Source organism: Bos indicus x Bos taurus, chromosome X (genome assembly GCF_003369695.1).
Source record: "Bos indicus x Bos taurus breed Angus x Brahman F1 hybrid chromosome X, Bos_hybrid_MaternalHap_v2.0, whole genome shotgun sequence".
Lineage (NCBI taxonomy): Eukaryota > Metazoa > Chordata > Mammalia > Artiodactyla > Bovidae > Bos > Bos indicus x Bos taurus.
In genome coordinates this window covers 15,925,027-15,948,775 of record NC_040105.1, presented here as the reverse complement: position 1 = coordinate 15,948,775, position 23,749 = coordinate 15,925,027, and the positions used below count along the sequence as shown (strand labels likewise).

The window sequence follows — 23,749 nt, the reverse complement described above, 5'->3', positions numbered from 1 at the left end:
ACTCTTTTTATTTTATTTATATTTTTAGCTTTTAAAAATATATTTTAAAAATTAATTTATATTGGAGTATAGTTGATTTACAATGTTGTGTTAGTTTCTACTGTATGGCAAAATGAATCAGCCAAACATATACATATATCCTCTCCCTTTGGACTTCCTCCCCATTCAGGTCACCCACAGTGCATTAGGTAGATTTCCCTGTGCTATACAGTATGTTCTCAGATAACTATTTTTAGAACATTTCATCCAGCATTTTTAGTTGTCTTCCAGAATGGCTGCTCTGCAGTTCCCCTGTCCATTGTGACAGGAAGCAGAACTCCATGACTGCACTGGGTATTGATTAAAATACCTCCTCTTCTGTAGGATGGTGGCTCAGTTCTCACCTCAGCCTAGGTTGATGGTACTACCAGCATCTCTTCCCACTTCTCCCATGTCTGCAAGGTCTCCTGTGCACTACATTCTGCCCTACTTGGTCAGGTTGATGCAGCTTAGGCCGACTAGGAGGAGGAAAGCTAGGCGTAGGACAGAACCATGGTAATAAAGCATTTCCACCTACCATTCTGTGTCCCCGCATGGAGAAGAGGGGTCAATCGAAAGAATGGAGAGTTCTCAATAGAAATGAAAGTGAAGGGATTGTTGAGCATCTGTTGGATGTTCAGTTACATTCTAAGAACAGACATTGATTGGGTCCACTGGGTGAGTGGATCAGTCTGGATATACAATAAAGAGGAAAAAAATCACATAATTGGAACAGAGAAAGTTTAATACAAGGATGTATTAAGTATAATGGTGTATTGTAGTAATGAGGGACTGGCTAGTAAGAAATACAGAAAACTCTAACGAATATAGAAATAACAGCTATAAGGAACAGTGACTACCTCTAGGGCTGACAGTGGGCACAGGGCACAACTATGACTGAATGATACAAATCATTGTGCTGCTGCGCTGGTGGAACTTGTTGTAAATCGACCCTCTGGAACTTGCCAGAAATATGCCCTGTAGGGTAAAACTTGTTCCTTCTGCAATCTGTCTTCAATACCTCCTACTGAAAGAAGCTTAAACTGTGCTATTGGCAAAGGGAAAAATTAAGGATCCATATCCATTTTCACAGAGAAGACAAAAGGGTGAATGTGAAGTTGAAAGGGAGCACCAGTGTCAAAAGTTCAGAAAAAATAAAAATAAGTAAAACCATTGAATCACTGAGGCAGTAATTAGTGAAAGTTTATTTTGCACACACCAAAAGGACCTTTTGCAGACCGGAAGCACTGAAACTAAAACATGGAATGAGACGCAGAGGTATATTGTTATAAAGCAGCTTATATAGTGTGGAGGCAGTGATTTTCTTCACAAAGATTCATTATAATATTAGCATTTTCTTAAATGAGAGGATTGGTTAGTGGTCACCTCATATCAATTTTGGGGAATAATTTGTTTCACCTATGATTTTCAGAAGCATAAGCAAGAAGTGAGCCAGGTGAAGTTAGCCTCACTTGCCTTGCCAAATAAACTAAATTAAGCTTTGCTTGTGTGACTAAACTGGTTTTGTATGCTCAGGGAGTATTCAAGTCTGGTCTCTGTTTGTGTTTGATTTTAACACCAGCATATTGCGTCCTTTCTATCACTCAGCTTCCCTGTGCACCCTCTTACACATATTTACACTCTTGTACTCCCAGGAAGCAACTCTACATTTCTACCCAAGGAGATAGATCCTTCTTTCTTACAAGTGAAAAAGCTCTTACCCTTCCCCCCAAATGACAAGATGTACAGTGCCAAGAGTCACTGTATAACTGCCCTGATGAAATGAAACCAAAATTCCAGGCACTGTGCTGGGTGCTCTATATTTTATAACATTTAATTCTTAGAACCTTGGGAGGGAAGTGCCATTTAAATATAAAGAAGATGTGGTGCTTTTTTTCTGGAACTTAGAAGGAGAGAAGAATGTCCACAGATTTCTGTTATCAACCAAAGTGACAAGTGCTAAAAAGAGGTGACAGGAACCCACTGTGGAATCCTAGAGAAGAAGCTACTAGTTCCTTACCAAGGGGCTGTAGAAAAGGGTCTTGGTGCAGGTATTATTAGGACAAATGTCCTTCTGGAACAGGCTTAAAGGGATGTGAGAAAGATCCAGAAGCAATTGAGCAGGATATAATAACAGGGGATGGGAGCATCTGCTATGGGGCAGGGAGGTGTGGGCCTGGGTGTGGGGTTGGGGGGTAATACCTTTGTTCAAATAATAACTCTGCCACCAGCTATGGGGTTTTGAGCAAGTTAATGAAACTCAGTTTTCTCATTTTTACTATGCAACAGTAATACCAACTTCTTAGTGACTGGTATGTGGAGACAGAGAGAAAGAGAAAGAGAGAAAGAAAGAAAGAGAAGTCACTCAGTCATGTCCGACTCTTTGTGACCCCATGGACTGTAGCCTACCAGGCTCCCCTGTCCATGAGATTTTTCCAGGCAAGAATACTGGAGTGGGTTGCCATTCAGCACTCGGTAAATTGTAGCTATTACTTAGTGAAGGAATGGTGCACGCACATGGCTGTTGCAAAATAGCAAGTAAGGAGCGGTCCGGCTAAAGGGCAGGGTGGCACAAATGTGTGCTAAGTCACATCAGTCATGTCCGATTTTTTGCGACCCTATGGACTGTAGCCTGCCAGGCTCCTCTGTCCATGGAGATTCTCCAGGCAAGTATCCTGGAGTGGATAGCCATGTTCTCCTCCAGGGGATCTTCCCGACCCACGGATTGAACCCCTGTCTCTTATGTCCCCTAAATCGGCAGGCAGGTTCTTTACCCCTAGCGCCACCCGGAAAGCACAGGTTTAGTGGGCCTTATTAAAGGCACATTTTGAAAGTTGGATTATTCCCAGATTTGTACCTAAAGCTGGTGTTGAATATAAGTACAAAACTCAGAAAACCTTAGATAAAGTCTGAACTCAAATCTTTTACATTCTACAAGCTTCCTATGGTGGAATTACCCTGATGGCTACTAGTTCACTTTTTTTTTTTTTAAATGTGTCGAAAAAGTACACTTAGCTAGAAAGGGAGGGAGGCAAACCGCCACACTTTGCGTCCTGCGTGGTCTCCCCCTCCCCTACGGGGGAGCCGGGCACTACTGCGCAGCCGTAGAAGCTTGGGTGGTTTGCGTACGTTGGCTTCCGCACCTCAGTCTGTGGCAGTTATTCGGCGAGGCAGGTCGTGTTCCAGCAGCAGCGCAGACGCCCAGCCTGAGGTACTCAGAGCTGGGCATCCCGCCTCACAATGTCTGACGAGGATGGTAAGATGCCCCCAAAGCTGACCCCCACTAGCTTTTCCTTCTCCTTACCTGGTTCGGGGAAAGGTTCTGATACGGTTTGAACCCAGTCCATTTAGAGGGTTGCGTGGGCGACCACGGGACTGACCGGGTGTTGGTCAGGGCACGACTGGTTATGGCCTCTCGGCTTCAGTCCCATATTGGTCAGGCACGCCTGGGGCTAGGGTGTTCGAGAGACTCTAGCTGGTCCTGGGGCTTTTGGGGTCCCAGGGTTCATGGTGCCCCAGGGGTTAGAGGTGATCCAAAGCTTGTGGGTTCCCAGGGTTGAGGGGTTCTGGGGCTTTTGGGGGTTCTGGGGCCTTTGGGGGTTCTGGGGCCTTTGGGGGTTCTGGGGCTTTAGGGGTTCTGTGGCTTTGGGGGGTTCTGGGGCTTTGGGGGGTTCTGGGGTTCATGGCATCCCTGAGGCTTGAGGCTATCTGGACATAACAGAGTCCTAGGTTCATGGCGTCCCGGGGCATGAAGGGGCGGGGGGTGGGGCGCAGGTTTTCTGGTGTCGTAGGGGCTTAAGGGGATTCTGGGGCTCAAGGCAGTTGTAGAGTTCATGGCGTTCTGGGGGGCGGGGGCGGTGGAGGGGATCCTGAGGTTTTCAGGTCTCTGGCGTTTATGGCGTCCTTGGGACTTGAGGTGATACCAGAGGATGCCGAGTCTAATGGCGCCATTATGTCGTGAGAGCCAGCCTCATTTCCGGCATGAGGGCGGCAGTTATTTCCAGGGCCTCTAGTGGCGGTAGAATAGTCTCAGTCTTCACCGTGCCAGAGGGTGGGCCACCTCAGTTGTTTCCCACGCCCTCCAGAGGGCAGTGTGCTACACTCGCACACAAGCAGTTCTGTGCAGTCACAGTTTTTATTTTGAACTTCATTGCAAGGCTTCTGGTGCTTGCACCACCAGCAGCTGCAGAGTGTGGCATGTTGTGCATTGCACAGGAAAGTGATTTGGCTTAATGGCTGGGGCACTCCTGGGAGGAGAGGATTTGCTTTGCTGGCACAGCGAGTTCTAACCTCAAATTGTAGCAGCGCTTTGTGGGGTGGGGTGTCCGTCCTCCCCCGCCTCCCCACCGCCTCTCTAGGGATGCCAGAACATTATGGGCTTTTGATATTTAGCCACTTATTTTTTGAGTACTTCGTACTGACTTTTTGGAACAAGTTGATCTTTTATTCTTTCTTTTCTCTATCAGGCAGGGTTGGGGTCCAAGAAGGACCAAGACTTTCAGCCATTATGTAGACTTTTAAAAAATATTGCAACTTTGTTGTTATTTCCTTTTAGATTTGCATTTCACTGAGGTAACATTGGTTCATAATATATGTTTCATGTGTGCCTTATGTTTCTACTTCTGTATACCCTACAGCATACTCAGCACCAACATTTTATGTGGAATTTTGAGTTTATAGAATTGATAAGCTAGCGAGTTGATTCATTATAACATCTTTTGAGATTGGGGCATTGATTTTGAGGCTGTGTTTGATCAAAGACAGATTGGGCAGCCTCTGTGTTTTATGGTAAATATGCAAATTAGGAGAAAGAAAATAAAGATATGTGTATGAGTATCTTAAAGATTAATATTAATTTTTAGAGAACAAGTTTGGAAATTCATGGTCACCCCAGAGTGTGGTTGTATAATCTCAGTTGTATCATTTAAAAGTTAAAAGCATATCACTGAACACAGTGCATGGGCCAGGTGGTCTAATTTCTTAAAGAAGAAATTTATTGCTCTATAGAACTGAAGGTCCTAGAAATAATACTATTTGTGTTTATGTATACATATATCTCTCTAAGCTTTATACTAAACAATTGATTTCTTAGCTAACTTGGTGATGATTGGAGATATGAAAATATTTAATTTTTTTCAGCTAAAATGTATTTTAAACACTCCATAACTTTATAAGGTGGTTTTTGCTAGAAACTTTTTATTTAATGTGGCATCTAATCTACACATTCTCTTTGCTTCTTCTTAGATTGTATAGTTTTATTTGTTGGAGAAGACAGTGATGATGATGATGATGATGATGATGTTGATGTTGTGCTAATACAAAACTTTGATACAGATTTTACTGAGAACTCTTCTGATGAAGAAGTGTTGCTTCTACTAACAGATTCTGAAGATGACAGTGATATCCCTGAGGAACTGCCTGTATTTTCACATGGTAATTTTGTTAAATTTCCTCCTGTGCATAATTTTGATCCCCAGTCCCCATTTCCAGTAAATTGCTTAAACATTCTTCTCTTACCTTAAGTCTTTATTGTCAGAAGGCCAAGCTTTGTGTTTACTTGTGCTTGCATTTTCCATTTATTTAAGCTCTGTCATGTCTCTTTTTCTGTTTTTATTCTATGGGGAGTGGGGAGGTAGCCTTGGAAAGCACTGGGGAGAGTATATTTTGTCTCTAAAAAATTATTTATATCTGGCAACTAAAATTATAACTATTTGGTGGCAAAGCTAAAACTGAACTTTTGGGAGAAACAGCTTGGGTCAAGAGTCCATGGAATAGATGACATGATTTTCTATGTTGAAAATCTCAAAGAATCACCAAAAAAACCTCCTAAGCAATTATAGCAAGCAATTATATAATAAATAAATTAATAAATAGCAGTTATAGCAAGATTCTCAGGATACAAGGTTAATATCAGTACCTTCCCTGTATACAAGCAACAAACATTTGAAACTTGAAATTCAAAACACAGCATTTTATTTACATTAGCACCCAAAAAAAAGTCCATGGAAAGTATAATCCTGCAGCCAGAACTCTAGCTACTTGTCCTTCTAGTTGTTGCTTCTCAGCCACAATCACAAGGAAATGGGAGACCCATTGCCTCCTCATTTATACACAGAGCCAGGAGACATTAACCCCTTGGGAACATCCCTTCATTAACTATGACAGTATGCTCTTCGCTGTTTGCATAGAGAATTGGGTTTACTACTCTTTTTTTTTTTTTTTTAAGATTTTTATTGGAGTATAGTTGATTTACAATATTGTGTTAGTTTCTGCTGTACAGCAAAGTGAATCAGTTATACATAGTGATATACATATATCCACTCTTTTTAAGATTCTGTTCCCATATAGGTCATTACAGATTATTGAGTAGAGTTCCCTATACTGTATGGCACATCCTTGCTAGCTATCTATTTTATATATTGTAGTATGTAATTGTTTGCATGAGACTTAAGGAATACTGCTTAAGAATTTTTTTGGATCTACATTAGTGCAAAACTATCTATAGGTTGGTTTAGAGATCTTTGTTTCCAAAATGCTGGCATGTTGAAAATTGGCTGGGGTAGCCAAGTGCACCTGTAGCTTTTGAAACAGTGGGTTTACTACTCTTTAAAACATTGAAATATTGCTGCTTTGATTGGAGGTCAGCAAAATTTTTCTGTAAAGGGCCAGATAGTAAATATTTTAAGATTTGCAGTTGTAAGGCCTCTTGTTGCAACTACTCAGCTCTGCTGTTGAAACATGAAAAGAATATTATATTAGTAGATGAGTATATGGCTGTGTTTCAGTAAAACTTTATAGATGCTGAATTTTCTATAATTTTTCCATCTCATGAAATATTCTTCTTTTGTGTGTGTTTTTAAAATTTAAAACTTAAAAATGTGGGGAAAAAACCCTCAACTAAAACCATTTGTAGCTCCTGGGCTACATAAAAACAGGCAGTAGGGTGGGTTTGGTCTGCAGGCTGTAGTTTGCCAACCCTGGTCTAAATGATGCCAGAAGTCATCACTTTTTATTGGTTCTGGTTTTAAAACTATATACAAGACCAACAGGATGCTTTCTTAGTGTATTATAAACATCAACAATAGCCCTCCTTAGTATGGAAAGAAATAGAGGAGAATTTTCAGTTGTGGATACCCTTTTACCTATCATTTCTGCTTCTAAGAATTTATCCCACAGGACTACTTGCAGAAGTGCAAGACCGTTCAGCCGTGTTCTTTGCCAGAGGGAAAACTTTAGAAGTAACTTGAATATACATGAGTTAGGGACTGGTTAAATAGATTATTCATGGCCTATTTGCATGGTAGGAAACTGAGAAGCTGTTAAAGTGATTGCAGTATACCTAGAGGTTTGTGTTTGGAAAGACCAATACATGTTTAGTAGAAAAAGGAGGTTGCAAAGCAGTACTTTTAGTTAGATCCCTTTTATCTTATCTAACTGAAAGAAAAATTTAGGAGATTTCACAGATGGTAGCTAAGTAGTTTTCTTATTGTGGTAAAATATATATATATATATATATATATATATATATATTTATAATTTTAATCATCTGTAAGTGTTCAGGGTAGCATAAGACTGCCTAATTGTTGTTGTTCAGTCGCCAAGTTGTGTCCAACTCTCCATGACCCCATGGACTACAGCACGCTAGACCTCCCTGTCCCTCACCATCTCCTGGAGTTTGTCCAAGTTCAGGTCCATTGAATTGGTGATGCCATTCAACCATCTCATCCTCTGTCTCTTTCTTCTTCTGCCCTCCATCTTTCCCAGCATCAGAGTCTTTTCCAGTGAGTCAGCTGTTCGAATCAGGTGGCCAAAGAGTTGGAACTTCAGCTTCAGCATCAGTCCCTTCAAAGAGTATTCAGGGTTGATTTCCTTTCAAATTGACTGGTTTGATCTGCTTGCTTTCCAAGGGACTCTCAAGAGTCTTCTCCAGTACCATAGTTTGAAAGCATCGATTCTTATGGTGCTCTGCCTTCTTTATTGTTCAGCTCTCACATCTGTACAGATCATAGGCTTGACAGAGGAAATCTGTCAGTGCTTCTACCTTTTCCCTTTGCCATGAAGTGATAGGACCAGATGCCATGATCTTAGTTTTTTTCATATGTAGTTTTAAGGTGGCTTTTTCACTGTCCTCCTTCACCTTCATCAAGAGGATCCTTAGTTCCTCTTTGCATTCTGCCATTTGAGTGGTATCATCTGCATTACTGAGGTTGTTGATATTTTTCCCAGCAATCTTGATTCCAACTTGTAACTCATCCAGCCCGGCATATCACATGATGTGCTCTGCATATAAGTTAAATAAACAGGGTGACAGTTAACAGCCTTGTTGTACTCCTTTATTAATCCTGAACCAGTCAGTTGTTCCATGTAGGGTACTAGCTGTTGCTTCTTGACACGCATACAAGTTTCTCAGGAGACAGGTAAGATGGTCTGGTATTCCCATCTCTTTAAGAGTTTTCCACAGTTTGTTATGATCCACACAGTCAAAGGCTTTAGTGTAGTTAGTGAAGCAGAAGTAGGTGTTTTTCTGGAATTCCCTTGCTTTCTCTATGATCCAGTAAATATTGGCAATTTGGTCTCTGGTTCCTTTGCCTTTTCTAAACCCAGCTTGAACATCTGGAAGTTCTCAGTTCATATAATGCTGAAGTCTAGCTTGCAGGATTTTGAGCATACCCTTACTTGCATGGGAAATGAGTACAATTGTCCAGTGATTTGAACATTTTTTAGTACTGCCCTTCTTGGGAATTGGAATGAGGATTAACCTTTTCCAGTCCTGTGGCCACTGCTCTGGGTTTTCCAAATTTGCTGACATATTGAGTGCACCACTTTAATAGCATCCTCTTTTAGGATTTTAAATAGATCAGCTGGAATTCCATCATCTGTACTAGCTTTATTAGAAGGAGTGCTTCCTAAGGCCTACTTGACTTCACACTCCAGAAAGTCTGGCTTTGAGTGAGAGACTATACCGTCGTGGTTATCTGAGTCATTAAGATCTTTTTTGTACACTTCCTCTGTGTATTCTTTCCATCTCTTCTTGATCTCTTCTGCTTTTATTAGATCTTTACGTTTCCACCGTTTCTGTTCTTTATTGTGCCCATCTTTGGATAAAATGTTCATTTGATGTTTCCAGTTTTCTTGAAGAGTTCTCTAGTCTTACTCTTTGTTGTTTTCCTCTATTTCTTTGCATTGTTCACTGAAGAAGGCTTTTTGTCTCTCCTTGCTATCCTCCGGAACTCTGCATTTAGTTAGGTGTAACTTTCCCTTTCTCCCTTGCTTTTTGCTTCTCTTCTCTTCTCAACTATTTGTAAAGCCTCCTCAGACAATCGTTTTGCCTTCATGCATTTCTTTTTCTTTGGGATGGTTTTGTTGACTGCCTCCTGTACAGTATTACAGACCTCTGTCCATAGTTCTTCAGGCACTCTGTTTACTAGATCTAATCCCTTGAATCTGTTCCTCACCTGCACTGTGTATTCATAGGGAATTTAAGTCGTACCTGACTGACCTACTGGTTTTCCCTGCTTTCTTTAGTTTAAGCCTGAATTTTGCTGTGAGGAGCTAATGATCTAAGCCACAGTCAGCTCCATGTCTTATTTTTCCTGACTGTATAGAGCTTCTACATCTTTGGCTACAAAGAATGTAATCGATCTGATTTCAGTTTTGACCATCTGATGATGTCCATGTGTAAAGTCGTCTCTTGTGCTATTGAAAAAGAGTGTTTGCTATGACCTGTGCTTTCTCTTGGCAGAATTCTGTTAGCCTTTGCTCTGCTTAATTTTGTATGCCAAGGCCAAATTTGCCTGTTACTCCAGGTATCTCTTGACTTCCTACTTCCAATCCCCTGTGATGAATAGGACATCTTTTTTTTTTTTGATTTTAGTTCTAGGAAGTCGTCTAGCTCTACATAGAACTGATCAACTTCAGCTTCTTCACCATCAGTGGTGGAGGCATAGTATTGGATTACTGTGATGTTGAATGGTTTGCCTTGGAAAAGAACTGAGATCATTCTGTCATTTTTAAGGTTGCACCCAAATACTGCATTTTGGACTCTTTTGTTGATTTATGAGGGCTACTCCATTTCTTCTAAGGGATTCTTGCCCACAGTAGTAGATATAATGGTCATCTGAATTAAATTCGCCCGTTCCTGTCCATTTTAGTTCACTGATTCCTAAAATGTTGATGTTCACTCTTGCCATCTCCTGTTTGACTGCTTCTAATTTACCTTGATTCATGGACCTAACATTCCAGGCTCCTATGCAATACTGTTCTTTACAGCATCGGGTTTTACTTTCCTCACGTATCACATCCACAGCTTAGTGTCAATTCCCCTTTGGCCCAGCCACTTCATTCTTTTTGGTGATAGTAGTAGTTGTCCTCCACTCTTCCCCAGTAGCATACTGGACACCTTCTGACCTGGGGGGCCCCTCTTTCAGTGTCATATCTTTTTGCCTTTTTATACAGTTCATGGGGTTCTCACAGCTAGTGTACTGGAGTGATTTGGCATTTCTGCCTCCAGACAGCCTAATAGCTCCGGTTAAGATTTTTAGTATAATGTTGATAGTGGTGAAAGTGGACATCCTTGTCTTGCTCCTGATCGTAGGGGAAAAGTTTTCAAGTCACTCACCACTGAATGTGATGTTAGCTGTGGGTTTTCATAAATACCATTTATCTAGTTGTGGAATTTCCCCTCTGTTCCTGGTTTTCTGAGAATTTTTGTAAGAAATGGTGTTGGATTTTGTCTGATGTCTTTTTGGCATTAATTGATATGATCTTGTTTTTTTCCCCTCTTTATTCTATTAATGTGATGTGTTATATTGATTGTTTTTCTTATGTTAAACCAACCTTGCATTCCTAGGATAAATCCCTCTTGGTCATGGTGAATAATTCTTTTAATATGCTGTTGGATTAGACTTGCTAATATTTTGATGAGGATTTTTTACATCTGTATTCATAAGGGATATTGGCCTGTTTTTCTTATGTCTTTATTTGACTTTGGTATCAGAGTAATTCTTAAATTTTTTGGAAGAGTTTGAGAAGGATCGGTGTGTTAATTTCTCCTTAAATATTTGGTAGAATCCAGCATTGAGGTCCGCTGGTCCACACCTTATCTTTACTGGGAGGTTTGTGGTGATTGATTTAATCTTTTTACTTGTTATAGATCTGTTGAGATTTTTTTTCCTTGGGGCAGTTTAGATAATTTTTTAAATTATAAGGACAGATTATTTTCTCACATACCAGCATCAATTTAGAAGATATATAGGGAAAAAACCCCAAAGATAATGGCTACAAATAAATATTTAAAATTGTAAGGAATAAAAAAATAGCAGAACCTATATGAAAGGAAAGCACATACTTTACTGAGGGTCATGAAAAAAGGCTTGAGTAAGTGGAGAGACACAAATTTTTCCTGGTTGAGAAAAAAATACCCTAGTGTACCTTTAAAAAGCCTTGGGAAAACCTATTTAATGGACAGGTGGTAATTTACCATATCAAACACACAAAACATTTAAAAGTACAATTATTGAAATATTATGGTACTAGTTTTGAAGTAGGGAGCCAGATTTAATGCAATAGGAAGATCATAAACAGAATAAAGAATTTAGAGTTAATATACTACAGTATATTAATATGAATATCATATTATGTAGCAAATCATGCTGGTATGAATGGTTAACTATTAGAAATGGGGAAGCCCACTTGATTTTGCCTCACATCACTCTTAAATAATTTCAAGATGAATTAAAGAGCTGAATATGCAGTAAATGGAAGTATGGAAGACTAGATGAAAGCATAGTTGAATGTTTTTTTCTAATCCTAGTGGAAGATTGAGTATAGAAGCAGTTCAAGAAAGCACAAAAATATTAATTAATTTGATAAAGTTAAGGACAAATAACCCCTCCCTATCTCACAAACTCAGACCTCAAAAATTACATCAATACCTGGGAAAAGTATTTCCTGAAAATATGCATTTTCCAGAGTTACTATCCTTAAGATAGCAAGACATCATGCAAATCAAACAGGAAACACTGAAACTCTAATAGGGCAATGAGCAGAGGACATGGACATGAAAAATAACAAGTTACAGGACAAGAACTCTTAATAGATAGAAAACATCTGAAAAATATTCAACTGAATTAGTAACGAGAAATGCAAATTAAAATGGGATACAAAAATGAAATAAACTTTCATTTATCAGATTAGCAATTTTTACATGATTTGTTTTAGTGTTAATGGAGAAAAACAATTGCACTACAGTTTTTATGAATGTAAATTAGTGTAACCTTTTTGGACATTTTGGCAGCACCTGTCAAGAGCCCCTGAAAGATTCATAGCCTTTGACCTAGGGATTCTTCTATATATCCACTATAAGGAACTACTCAGAGATATACATAACTATTTACATTTGAATGTGTACACATCATTATAACAAAATAGTGAGCAACTGAAAGCTGTATTAATGTCCTGCAACAGAAAACAGATAACATAACCTGTGGACATACACATAATGGAATATTATGCAGGCATTTAAAATATTTTAAAAATTATAAATGGCATACAAAATTGTTCAGTTTACAGTATGGTCAAACTACTATATAAAATAGAGAATAAAAAAAAAAGAGAAAAGGAATTGTATTTCAGGGTTATGATATTTATTAGTGATGGATTACTTAATTTAGATTCTGAATTTTTTATAAAGAACTTAATTTTAGGTTGACTTTTTATAGAAATTTATCACATGCAAAAATATGCACAAATCATAAATACACAGCATAAAATTTCAAATTAATTCACACATATAACCAACACCCACACCAAAAGATAGAAGGTTATGAGCTCCCCAGAATCAGCTCTCACCTCCCTTTTAGTCAGTACTCTCTTGCAAGGTAGTGCTGTCCTGATGTCTCTCACCATTGATTATTTTTGTCTGTCTTTAGATTGAGTTTTAGGTCAGTCAGATCATACATTATCTTTCTACTGAGTGTGTTGGGGCTTCCCACACAACATCAAGCAATTCTTGGACACCAGCGGGGTGTCTGAGAATTCGACTCAATTCTAACACTGCCTAATGTAGATAGTGTCAGATTCCACAGGTTGAGATATCAGTCTTACAAGACTCTCTCCCCCTGCCCATATCCCAGTCACAAGCCCAGGCTGTTACCGGTGCTTCTGATCGACTTGCTACAAATCAGAGGTTCCCACAACCTGCTTGGGTTCGATTAATTTGCTAGTGAGATTCACAGAATTCAGAGAAAGATTTTACTTACTGGAATAACGGTTTATTATAAAAGGATATAACTTAGGCAAATGAAAGAGATGCACAGAGCAAGGTATGAGGAAAGGGCACAGAGCTTTCAAGCCCTCTCCTAGCTCCACTCTCCTCAATATCCATGTGTTCACTAACCCGGAAGCTCTCTGAACTCTCTTTGAGTTTTTATGGAGGCTTTATTTCATATTCATGATTAAATCATTGGCCATTGGTGATTGATTCAACCTCCAGCCCCTCTCCCCTCCTGGAGGTTAGGGGAATGGGACTGGAAGTGCCCATCTACTAGTCACGTGGTTGGTTCCTCTGGTGACCAGCCTCTATCCTTAGGTGATCCAGAGACGTTCCAAAAGTAACCTCAATAACATAACAAAAGATATCTGATCACTCATCACTTAAAACATTTTAAGGATATTAGGAACTCAGTGGTAGAAACCAGGATAGAGACCAAATACATATTTCTTATTATAAATTCATGATATCACAACTATATTCTCTTTTGTGTCTTTTACTCAATGCTATGGTTGTGAGGTTCATTCTCACAGTGTATAGCAGCAGTTGGTTTATTCCCATTGCTGTGTAGTTCTTTCTTTGTATGAGAACACTACAGTTTAATTATCCATAGCTTGTATTAGTCAGAAAAAAGCAACTAGTTTAAAAATAAAAAGTGAGTTTTTTTTTAAAGTGAGGTTATAGCTCAAATTGGAGGTATTTCATAATTGAATTTTCCCCACAATATTAGTCAGCATTTATCTAACTTGAGAGTCTTTATCTCTTTTGATTTCTTGCTTCTGAACCTTCGTTCATGACTAGTATCTCTACTGTAGAATGAAAAGGAAATAGGAAAAGAGATGAAACTCGAATCTTATCATTCTGCCTCTTATTACTACTCTGGCTCAGGATGGATAAAGGGTATTAACTCTCTCATGAACGACCCTCCCAGCAAGATATGCTATAATAGCATTGCACTCAATGTCTTTTTCTGGTTGCAGAGATGAATGACTCAACCATAAATGAGCCTTCATAATTCTAGAAGAGATTTTGGCTTATTTTTCACATGCAGTTATTTAGGTTTAATATAAAATTTAACTATGGAAGCAGTCATAATTTTAGCATTGAGATGACCTTAGATGTAATTTCGCCCAGTTTTCACCTGTCAGGGGAGAAGCTGATGTCTTAGTGGTCTGCCCAGGCCACACCATGGTGGAGGCCCAAGCTCGAAAAGACTCCTGACTTAAATTTGGAGGCCTGCAGCCTCCCTGAGTGAAAAGCCTCTGAACTCCTTGACCAGAGCAGTTAGGACTCATGCTCTGTTCATTTGTTTTCAGCACTTATGCTGTAGCATTTAGATTGTAAAGCATTTGCTTCAGAATTTGGAACCATGTTTGTTCTGTGTTCTTATTCCTACTTGTGGGCAATAAAGTTTATCCTAAAGCACTAATAGAAGAATTCTCATTTTGTTGCTCTCTAAAATTCAGCTAGAACTCCAATTCAACCTGAGTTGGCATTCTGAAAACATATCTATCCATATTAAATTTATTAAAGCCGTAAGTGTGTTAAGTAACTTTTTTATGCATTTGCTTTTTAGACATGGAAGATTTTGAAGCATTAAATAGCCAAATAGTTTCATGTCTGGCAATTTTAAAAGGAGGTAACCCTGACTCAGAGGAAGTGGAGTCTGTGCCGTTGTGCAAAAAAGCGCGACTATCTATTCCAGAAGATGATCACATGGTTTGTACAGTAAAGTGAAAATTTTTCTTTTTTTCATTCAGCTTTCTTTTAATAGATTGGGTTTAATTTCATATAGTGAAATGCACAGATCTTAAGTATAACTTGAGATCTTAAGTTCAGCGAGTTTCAACAAATATGTATGCCCCCCTCTATCAAGGTAAAGAATATTTACATCATCCCAGAAAGTTCCCTCATAACTGTTCCCAGTAAGTTTCCATCCCCTTGAACCTTGAAATACCATTCTGATGTTTTTTTTCCATCATAGATTAGTTTTGCCTGTTCTAGAACTTTACAATATCTAGACTCACACAGTGTGCATTCTTTCATGCCATGGTCTCTTTTCCTTAGAGTGATGTTTTGAAATTCATCTGGTTGTAGCAATATTTCATTTCCATTTATTACTGAGTAATATTCCATTGTATGAATATCTATGATTTGTTTATTCATTCTCCTTTTGATGGACTTTAGGGTTGTTTCCAGTTTTTGGTTATTACAAGTAAAGTGGCTGTGAACATTATTATGGGAGTCTCTTTGTCAACATATGTTTACATTTAATTTGGGTAAATCCTCAGGAGTGGAGATACTGGATCACAGGGTAGATTAAAGTTTATAAGAAACTGACAAACAGTTTTTTGAAGTGGTTGTGCTATTTTACATTTTCATCATATTGTGCTATGCTTCTAGATCTCTGAAGTTGAATAAAATAGATTATTAAACTGTTTATAATTAAGTTTAACAGAAAATACAGTAATTTACTTACATGAGGATGAGGATAGTAATACCACCTAATTATTGTAGGCAGTTCTTTTAACTTCTGTCAGCCCTGATGTTTTAATCTTTGGGGTATAGTGTTATTTGCCTTCCAAGAGCCATGGTTTTTGACATATTTATGTGGAAGTACTTTGAAAAGCATAAAGCATTGCAGAAGGGTAAGATGACAATATTGTTTTTATACTAATCTACTATAATTCCATAAAATTTTTACTGCCTAATAAATTTGTGATGCAGGGCTAATTCAGATAATTTTAAAAACAAAGACTGATAGTTACTTGGTATAGTTCTATTAAAATTATCCTTATAGTTCATAATTTATCCTTAGAATAAAGAGTTATTATAATTAAATCAAATGGCTATTTTCTGTCTGTTTACTTATTTATACTGTGTTTTATTCCAAAAAGGGATTTAAGGTGTCTTAGAGTAATTTTATTAAGAAAAACCGGTGCTTAAGTGCTTCCTGCTTTGTCCACAGAGTGTCACTGTTGGATTATTTGAAAGTTAAAAGTCATACAACATTAGTTCTTTGTGGTTAGAAATATTTGTTTTTAAAGCAGTTCTGGTACCAGATTACTAGAAGACTAGTCTTTCCATCCTAAAGTACATAAGGGGTTAAGCTTAATGGAAAATGTTGTCCTAAGTATAGTTGACTTAATGAGAAAACAGTTCTGCAAATATCTTTCCATGTTATTGTAATGCTTGCAATGGGCAGAGGTCCTTTAGGCCTTTGAAGCCTTAAACCTTTTCTTTCAATTCTTTCTTTTATATTTCCTTTTGGTTTATTAATAAACCCTCCCTATGTAAGAACATGAACACCTGATTGTGGAGAACGTGGAAGTGTCATTAATGAATGTACATCAGACTGAATATTTTTGTAGTATTAATTGATAATTGCCAAATATATTCACATTTACTGTCATAAAGACAGTGATTAAAATTCTTTTCAGCTTTCATTTACTGTGGAGTTACTCTGAACTTGTGAGCCCAAGGAAATATTTCTCTTACATGAGTACTTTACCATTTTATTTTTCTCTTTTCCTTATCTAATAGAAATTCATAGTGGTTTTGTACCCTGCTTCAGTAACTTTTCTAATTTTTTAAATGGTTTTAAATTTATGGGGGATTCCCTGGTGGCTCAGACGGTAAAGCCTCTGCCTGCAATGCAAGAGACCTGGGTTCAATCCCTGGGTCAGGAAGATCCCCTGGAAAAGGAAATGGCAATCCACTCCAGTACTCTTGCCTGGAAAATTCCATGGATGGAGGAGCCTGGTGGGCTACAGTCCATGGGGTTGCAAAGAGTCGGACACGACTGAGTGACTTCACTTTCTTTCACTTAGATTTATGGAAGAGTTACGAATACATTACAGAGAGTTCTTGTCTTTCACAAAATTTTCCTTAATGTTAACTGACCTGCGTAACTTAAAGTTATGGTAATTGTTTAACTACAGTACGGTTTTCAAAACCAGGATATTAATACTGGTACCTTACAATTAGCTAAACTGCATCCTTGTTTGATTTTCACCATCCCCTCTCCTCCAGTCTTTTTTCTGTTCTAATCCAGTATTCCTCATTGATTTTAGTTGCGTCTTCCAGTTTGTGACAACTCCTTAGTCTTTCCTTGTCTTTTGTGACCTTGACCATTTTGATGAATGTACTAATCATTTATTTTGTAAAATGTGTCTCTTGATTTTTGTATGTCTGATATTTTCTTTTGAATAGATTGAAATTATGCAATTTGGCAAGAACACCACATACACAATGTTGTCTCCTCATGAATCATATCAGAAGTTTGAGATGTCCATATGTCTTTTTACTGGTGATGTTAACACCAATCATCTGGTGGTGGTCTGGATTTTTTCATTGTAAAATTACTATTTCCCCTTTGTAATTAATAAATATTTTGGGAAGGAGTATACTTTGTGCTCATATCCTGTCCTCAACTATTTGCTCTGTATTGAGTTGCTGCTGCTGCTGCTGCTAAGTCGCTTCAGTCGTGTCCGACTCTGTGCGACCCCATAGACGGGGGCCCACCAGGCTTCCCCATCCCTGGGATTCTCCAGGCAAGAACACTGGAGTGGTTGCCATTTCCTTCTCCAGTGCATGAAAGTGAAAAGTGAAAGTGAAGTCACTCAATCATGTCCGACTCCTAGCGACCCCATGGACTGCAGCCTACCAGGCTCCTCCGTCCATGGGATTTGCCAGGCAAGAGTACTGGAGTGGGGTGCCATTGCCTTCTCTGGTGTTGAGTTAGCTCATGGATTTTACCGTGGATTTTATCTGCAACATTTACTACTGTGGTGTTTGCCTATTGGTGACTTTCTGTTTCCCTTATTTCTTTGTATTTATTGTGGAATTAATTTGTAAGGAATAACTATCTTTTCTTCCCTATTTATTCAGTTATATATTTTATATCAATATGGACTGGTGGGCATTTATTGTATTATATACATTATAATCCAATATTGCCACTATTTTATCAATCAAATTTTACAGCTTTGATGATATATTGAGAGCTCCTTCTGGCTCCTGTGACCTTTTGACATTCTCCTTCTTTTTTGAGCAATTCCATATTTTCTGACATTACAAGATGTTCTAGCCTCATATATACTTTTCCCTGTCCCAGCTCTGGAATTCACCTGTCTTTCAATTCACCTCTGGTTCCTTTTATTGGAGAGTGGTATTTAGAAACCAAGCTCTGGATGCTAGGTGTGTTCATTGCTACTCTTGTGTAGCAAGATCTTAGTCCTACTTAGTAGATCTTAGTCCCACTTAGTAGACAGAGCTAGGAAATAAGTGTGTCTACTAATTCAGCATACACATACATTTATGACTATGTCTATTTGTATGTATATTATAAACTGTTCATATGAATATTCAGGAGCTTTTCTTAATCTTAGCTTATATAATAACTTCATTCTTTTAGTCTTCTTTTTAATTGGCTTTTATCTTTTTCATCCTCATGATTCTGGGGTTTGGTTTTACTTCATCTATGCTTTATATTGTAGATTTCTGAAATACTTTTGAGGTAAAAAAGAAAACAATTAATATAGAGCAAAGTATATATTTTTAGTGCTTTATTTGGTTCCTAGAGATATTAAGTATTGACTTACTTATTTTTCTGATATTAATAGAACCATACAGCTGAAGATTTATTTAATGGACATCGTCATAACCAAATTATTCGACTCCAACGCTATTGTCAGGTATCAAAGTTGTGTCTTAAATGTAGTTTTCCAAAATATTGATTATAATTTTCTTTACATCATTTAATGTCATTGTACTCATTTTAATAATATTTATTTATTTGGCTGCTCTGGGTCTTAGTTGCAGCCTGTGGGTTCTTCCATCTTCATTGTGGCCTGCAAGATCTTTTAGTTGCAGCATGAGTGTCATTGTACTATTAATAGAAATTTTGCTATGCCAAGTTCTCTATGATTATTCATTCCATTGTGATACTTTAAAAAATATCTACTTAGAACAACATTCCTAAGTGAAAAACTTGAAATAAAAATATGGTTTTTGTTTTTTAAAAAATATAGCCCATAACTGGTCAACTGTAGTTAAGTGTCTTTCATCTAGACTGTTCAATACTGAATTTCTCCAATATTCTCTTTTAAGGAAGTTGGCTGATTTGGATGAAATTTATTATGCCTAAATGCGTGTTAAAATATCTCAGTTGAAGTACAATGGCAGCCCACCACTGTTTTTTTAATGAGTATATCTTATATAATTTTGAGGGGATTTTGTAAAAATTGACATATTGGTGGAGACTGATAGAAGTATGTAACTATCAAGGATTTTGTGAGCTGCATACCCTAGCAATAATGAACATTTATAACAAATGTTTCTTAACATATAACATTTCTTTGATACAATGAACTAACATACTTTGAAAAGTAAGAAGTGTTTATGAGAGTCTTTATCATTATCACTATTGAGAACAGAAGTGGAACACATAAAGGGGACTTTTGGTGTCTTCTGGGGAAGGATGTACAGAGAGCAGGAACGTAGGGGCTAAGTAGGGAGTTCTGATTTTGAGCAGTGCTAGCCCAGCCTGCTTTACATCAGGATCCACGAGGTTGATGAATGAGGTTGACAGGGCTCTGCCAGGACCTTCTGAACGATTGTGCAAGACGCGGTGGGATGCAGCATCTCCCATCAGACATGCCCAGGTTTCAGAGTCACAGCCCTGCAGTGGGCCCTTGGGGGATCCTCTCCATTTCTCCTCCTGTGCCGGCTCCCTCCTGTCTTCAGCGCCTTCTCTTCCCAGTCTAGGCCACACGGGGCAGCACTTCCACCTGTTGTTTTTTATCCTTCCCAGCGTCCCCTTTAGTAAAACCCCAGCCCTGTCCAGCCAGGCTGGGAAGCAGAGGGGAGGACCTCTGCTGGGGACTGGTGACCCTCAGACAACCCCAATCCTTCTCGCTTATTTCATGGAGAAAATGGTGAAGCGTGGAGCAGAAATCCCCTCCAAGTCCCGATTCTTCTCACAGCCCACAAACCTGCCTAGTTCCATCTCTGCCAACCTCCTTCCTGACCGCTGGAGGGGGAAAAGGGTTCCCCCTGTAAGGCTAACACTATCACTTCCTCTGGTTTCTGCATCTGATCCTCTTTCCCTGTGTTCAGACACCTCCTTTCATCCATCACCCTCCTCTTTCCTGGATCTTCAGCCTCTGTCTCTGTCACTCTCAGCATATTCATTCTCCCACTGTTATTTTTTAAAATCACTTCTTTTGGCCTCCTATCCCTCTCTAGCTGTCATCTTCTCTCTCTGCTTATCTTTATAACCCAGTTCTTTAAATGTCATTTATGTTATCTAAGCGCCTGACTTCCTGTTTTTAGCTCTCTTAATTATAAAAGTAAAACATATACACACAGTTCAAAGAAAAGTTAAAGAATAGACAATGGCTTAAATGAAAAATTAAAGAATAGAGAATGGCTTAAATGAAACATGAAAGTCTTTTCTTCTCCACCTTTGGCCCTATACCTTGGAGGTAACCACTTTTAACAGTCTATTTTAAATTCTTCTTGTAGTTTCTATCATTATACAAATAGTACACCCTATTTCTTTTTGTGTTAACTTTTGGTGTTAACTGTTAACTTATCACTTTGAAAAATTAGAAATTTAGCTCTTTCATCTTCCCCACTCTGAAATTAGTTATACTGAATTTATAGTTTATTGCTCTCTGTTAGTTTTTGCTATTAAACTTATATTACCTGTTCTGTCAGCTTTAGACAGCAGTCTTTTAACTGTAATCACACCCCATTGTATAAGAATTAGACATTTCCATTCCATACACTGTCCTCCATTTATCTTCTTTCTAATGCTCATTTCTCACATTCCTAACACTGACAAATATATAAATTCTGCTCTGTAAACTATTACTAAGCCTTCCATGTTTTAGATACAAATTATTTACAGAAATAAAAATTAATCAGTACATACAGTGCTAGGATTTTATAAACATTATTTTCTATACAACCAAATGGTATCTTTGGCCTCATAGGGAAACATATATCTTTATTTTTAACTGAAGCATAATTGACATACAACATGATATTAATTTCAGGTGTACAGTGTAATGATTAAACATTTTTATACATTGCAAAATGATTGCCATAATAAGTCTAGTTATCATCTGTCACCATACAGTTACAAATTTTTTTTCTTATGATGACAACTTTTCTTATGTTACTTTCAAATTTGCAGTACAGCGTTATTGGCTGGAGTTGCCATGCTGTACATTACATCTCCATGATTTATTTTACAACTGGAAATTTGTATCCCTTGATCCACTCTACCCATTTTGCCCACCCTGCAACAACACTCCCTTCTGGCAGCTACCAACTGTTTTCTGTATCTATGACTTTTGTTTTGTTTATTAGGTTCTGCATGTAAGTGAAATCATGGTGTTTGTCTTCTTTTGACTTACTTCACTTAGCAATCCATGTTGTCACAAATGACAAGGTTTCATTCTTTTTTACGCCTGAGTACTTTTCCACTGTCTGTATATATACCACATCTTCTTTATTCATTGATGGGCAGTTAGGGTGTTTCTATATCTTGACTATTGTAAATAGTGCTTCAGTGAACGTAGAGGTGCATGTATCTTTTCCAATTAGTTTTTCATTTTATTTGGACAGGTACCTAGAAGTGGAATTGCTGGATCATATGGTATTTTTATTTTAAGTTTTCTGAGGAACATCCATATTATTTTCCATAGTGGCTGTGCCAATTTACATTCCCACCAAAAGCACGGAGGGTTGTCTTTTCTCCACATCCTTGCCAACACTTGTTATTTCTTGTCCTTTTGATAATAGCCATTCTGACAGCTGTGAGATGATATCATGTTGTGGTTTTGATTTGTGTTTTCCTGATTAGAAATGTTGAGCATCATTTTCATGTGCCTATTGGGCATCTGGATGTCTTTGGAAAATCTGTTCAAGTCCTCTGCCCATTTTTTAATCAGTTTGTTTGTTTTTTGTTGAGTTCTATGAGTTCTTTATATGTTGTAGTTTTTAACCTCTTATCAGATACATAATTTGCAAATATCTTCTCCCCTTCAATAGGTTGCCTTTTTATGTTGTTGATGGTTTCCTTCACTGTGCAGAATTTTTTTTTCTTTTTAGTTTGATATAGTTCCATTTGTTTATTTTTTCTTTTGTTGCTGTTGCCTTTGGAATCAGATCCAAAAAAACTTTGCTAAGACTGATGTCAAGGTACTTTCTGCTTATGTTTTCTTATAAGAGTTTTATTGTTTCTGGTCTTACATTCAAGTCTTTAATCTATTTTGAATTAATTAAGAAATATAATCTTATAAGTTGCTAAGTTGCTAATTTTCTACTAGTCAGGGTCCTAAGCATCAAGGTCAACGGATTCTCTCCTGTCTTCCAACAGTGCTCAAAATCATGTCATATTCTAGTTGGATTTATTTGAACAGTGACTTTTTATTTGTCTAAATATTTTCTTCTATAGAAGATTATTTCTTTTGGATTTTCTGCTGACTACTTTTGTTGAAAGGAGAAATATGCCTTTTTATTTCTTTGCTAGGATTTTTGAGCTTCAGAGTCATTTCCATGTTGAATAGAGTCTGCTTTCTTCTTTACGTAATTTTTTGCAAACAAATCCTTCCTGTTATAATTTGCACCAATTACTTTAGAGGCATAACTGTCATCTCAGTACTTCTTTTGACTGCCTGCTGTTTCTGGGATCCCATGGCTTCTTCATCTTGGATTCTCCTCTTGCTTTCTTTACAATTTTCTCTGAGTAACTACTTTTTAAACATTTTTTTTCCCACAGAAAGTTGCATAGGAGTTGAATTTTCAGTCCTTGTATATCTGAAATTTTCTTTGTGTCCTTTTATGTCTCTTATGCCCCATAATTGTCACACATGCTGAGTATGCAATTCTAGATTCAAAATTACTTTCCCATTGAAATTCTATTCTAGCATCAAGTGCTCTTGAGAAGTCCGTTAGTATTATGATTTTTTTTTATACGTGAAATTTTTTCTCTGGCTTTGGAAACTTTTAGAATCTTTATTTTTTCCCCATGTATCCATGGGCCCTTTCAGTTTGAATATTTGTGCCATTCTTTAGCTCTGATAGAATTTTTCTTCATTTCTTCCTTTCCATATACTCTATTCCCTCTGGAGTAATTTTTATTTTGTTAAAAAATTAATTAATTTGACTGCATCGATCTTAATTGTAGCATGTGGGCCTAGTTGTCACATGGTGTGTGGGATCTTAGTTCCCTGACCAGGGGTTGAATCCACGTCCCCTGCATCAGAAGGTGGATTCTTAACCACTGGACCACTAGCAAAGTCCCTGGAGTGACTTGTAATTGGATGTGACAACTCTTACATCATCCGTGTTGCTTAATGTTCATCTCATTTTCTGTCTCTGACCTATGTACAGCATTCTGAGAGATATCCTTGTCTTTGTCTTCCTGATGTTGTGTTTGTATTTTGG

General features: G+C 37.9%; 1 protein-coding gene across 1 annotated transcript in view; it reads left to right on the top strand.

Moving 5' to 3' along the window:
* The first annotated feature begins 3,999 nt into the window (after positions 1-3,999).
* BEND2 (BEN domain containing 2) overlaps positions 4,000-23,749 on the top strand; it is a 64,642-nt gene continuing 44,892 nt past the window's right edge. The window contains exons 1-3 of the mRNA XM_027534750.1: positions 4,000-4,237; positions 5,263-5,451; positions 14,865-15,007. Of these exons, the coding sequence (XP_027390551.1) occupies positions 4,000-4,237; positions 5,263-5,451; positions 14,865-15,007 (570 nt within the window). The remainder of the gene's footprint in view (positions 4,238-5,262; positions 5,452-14,864; positions 15,008-23,749) is intronic.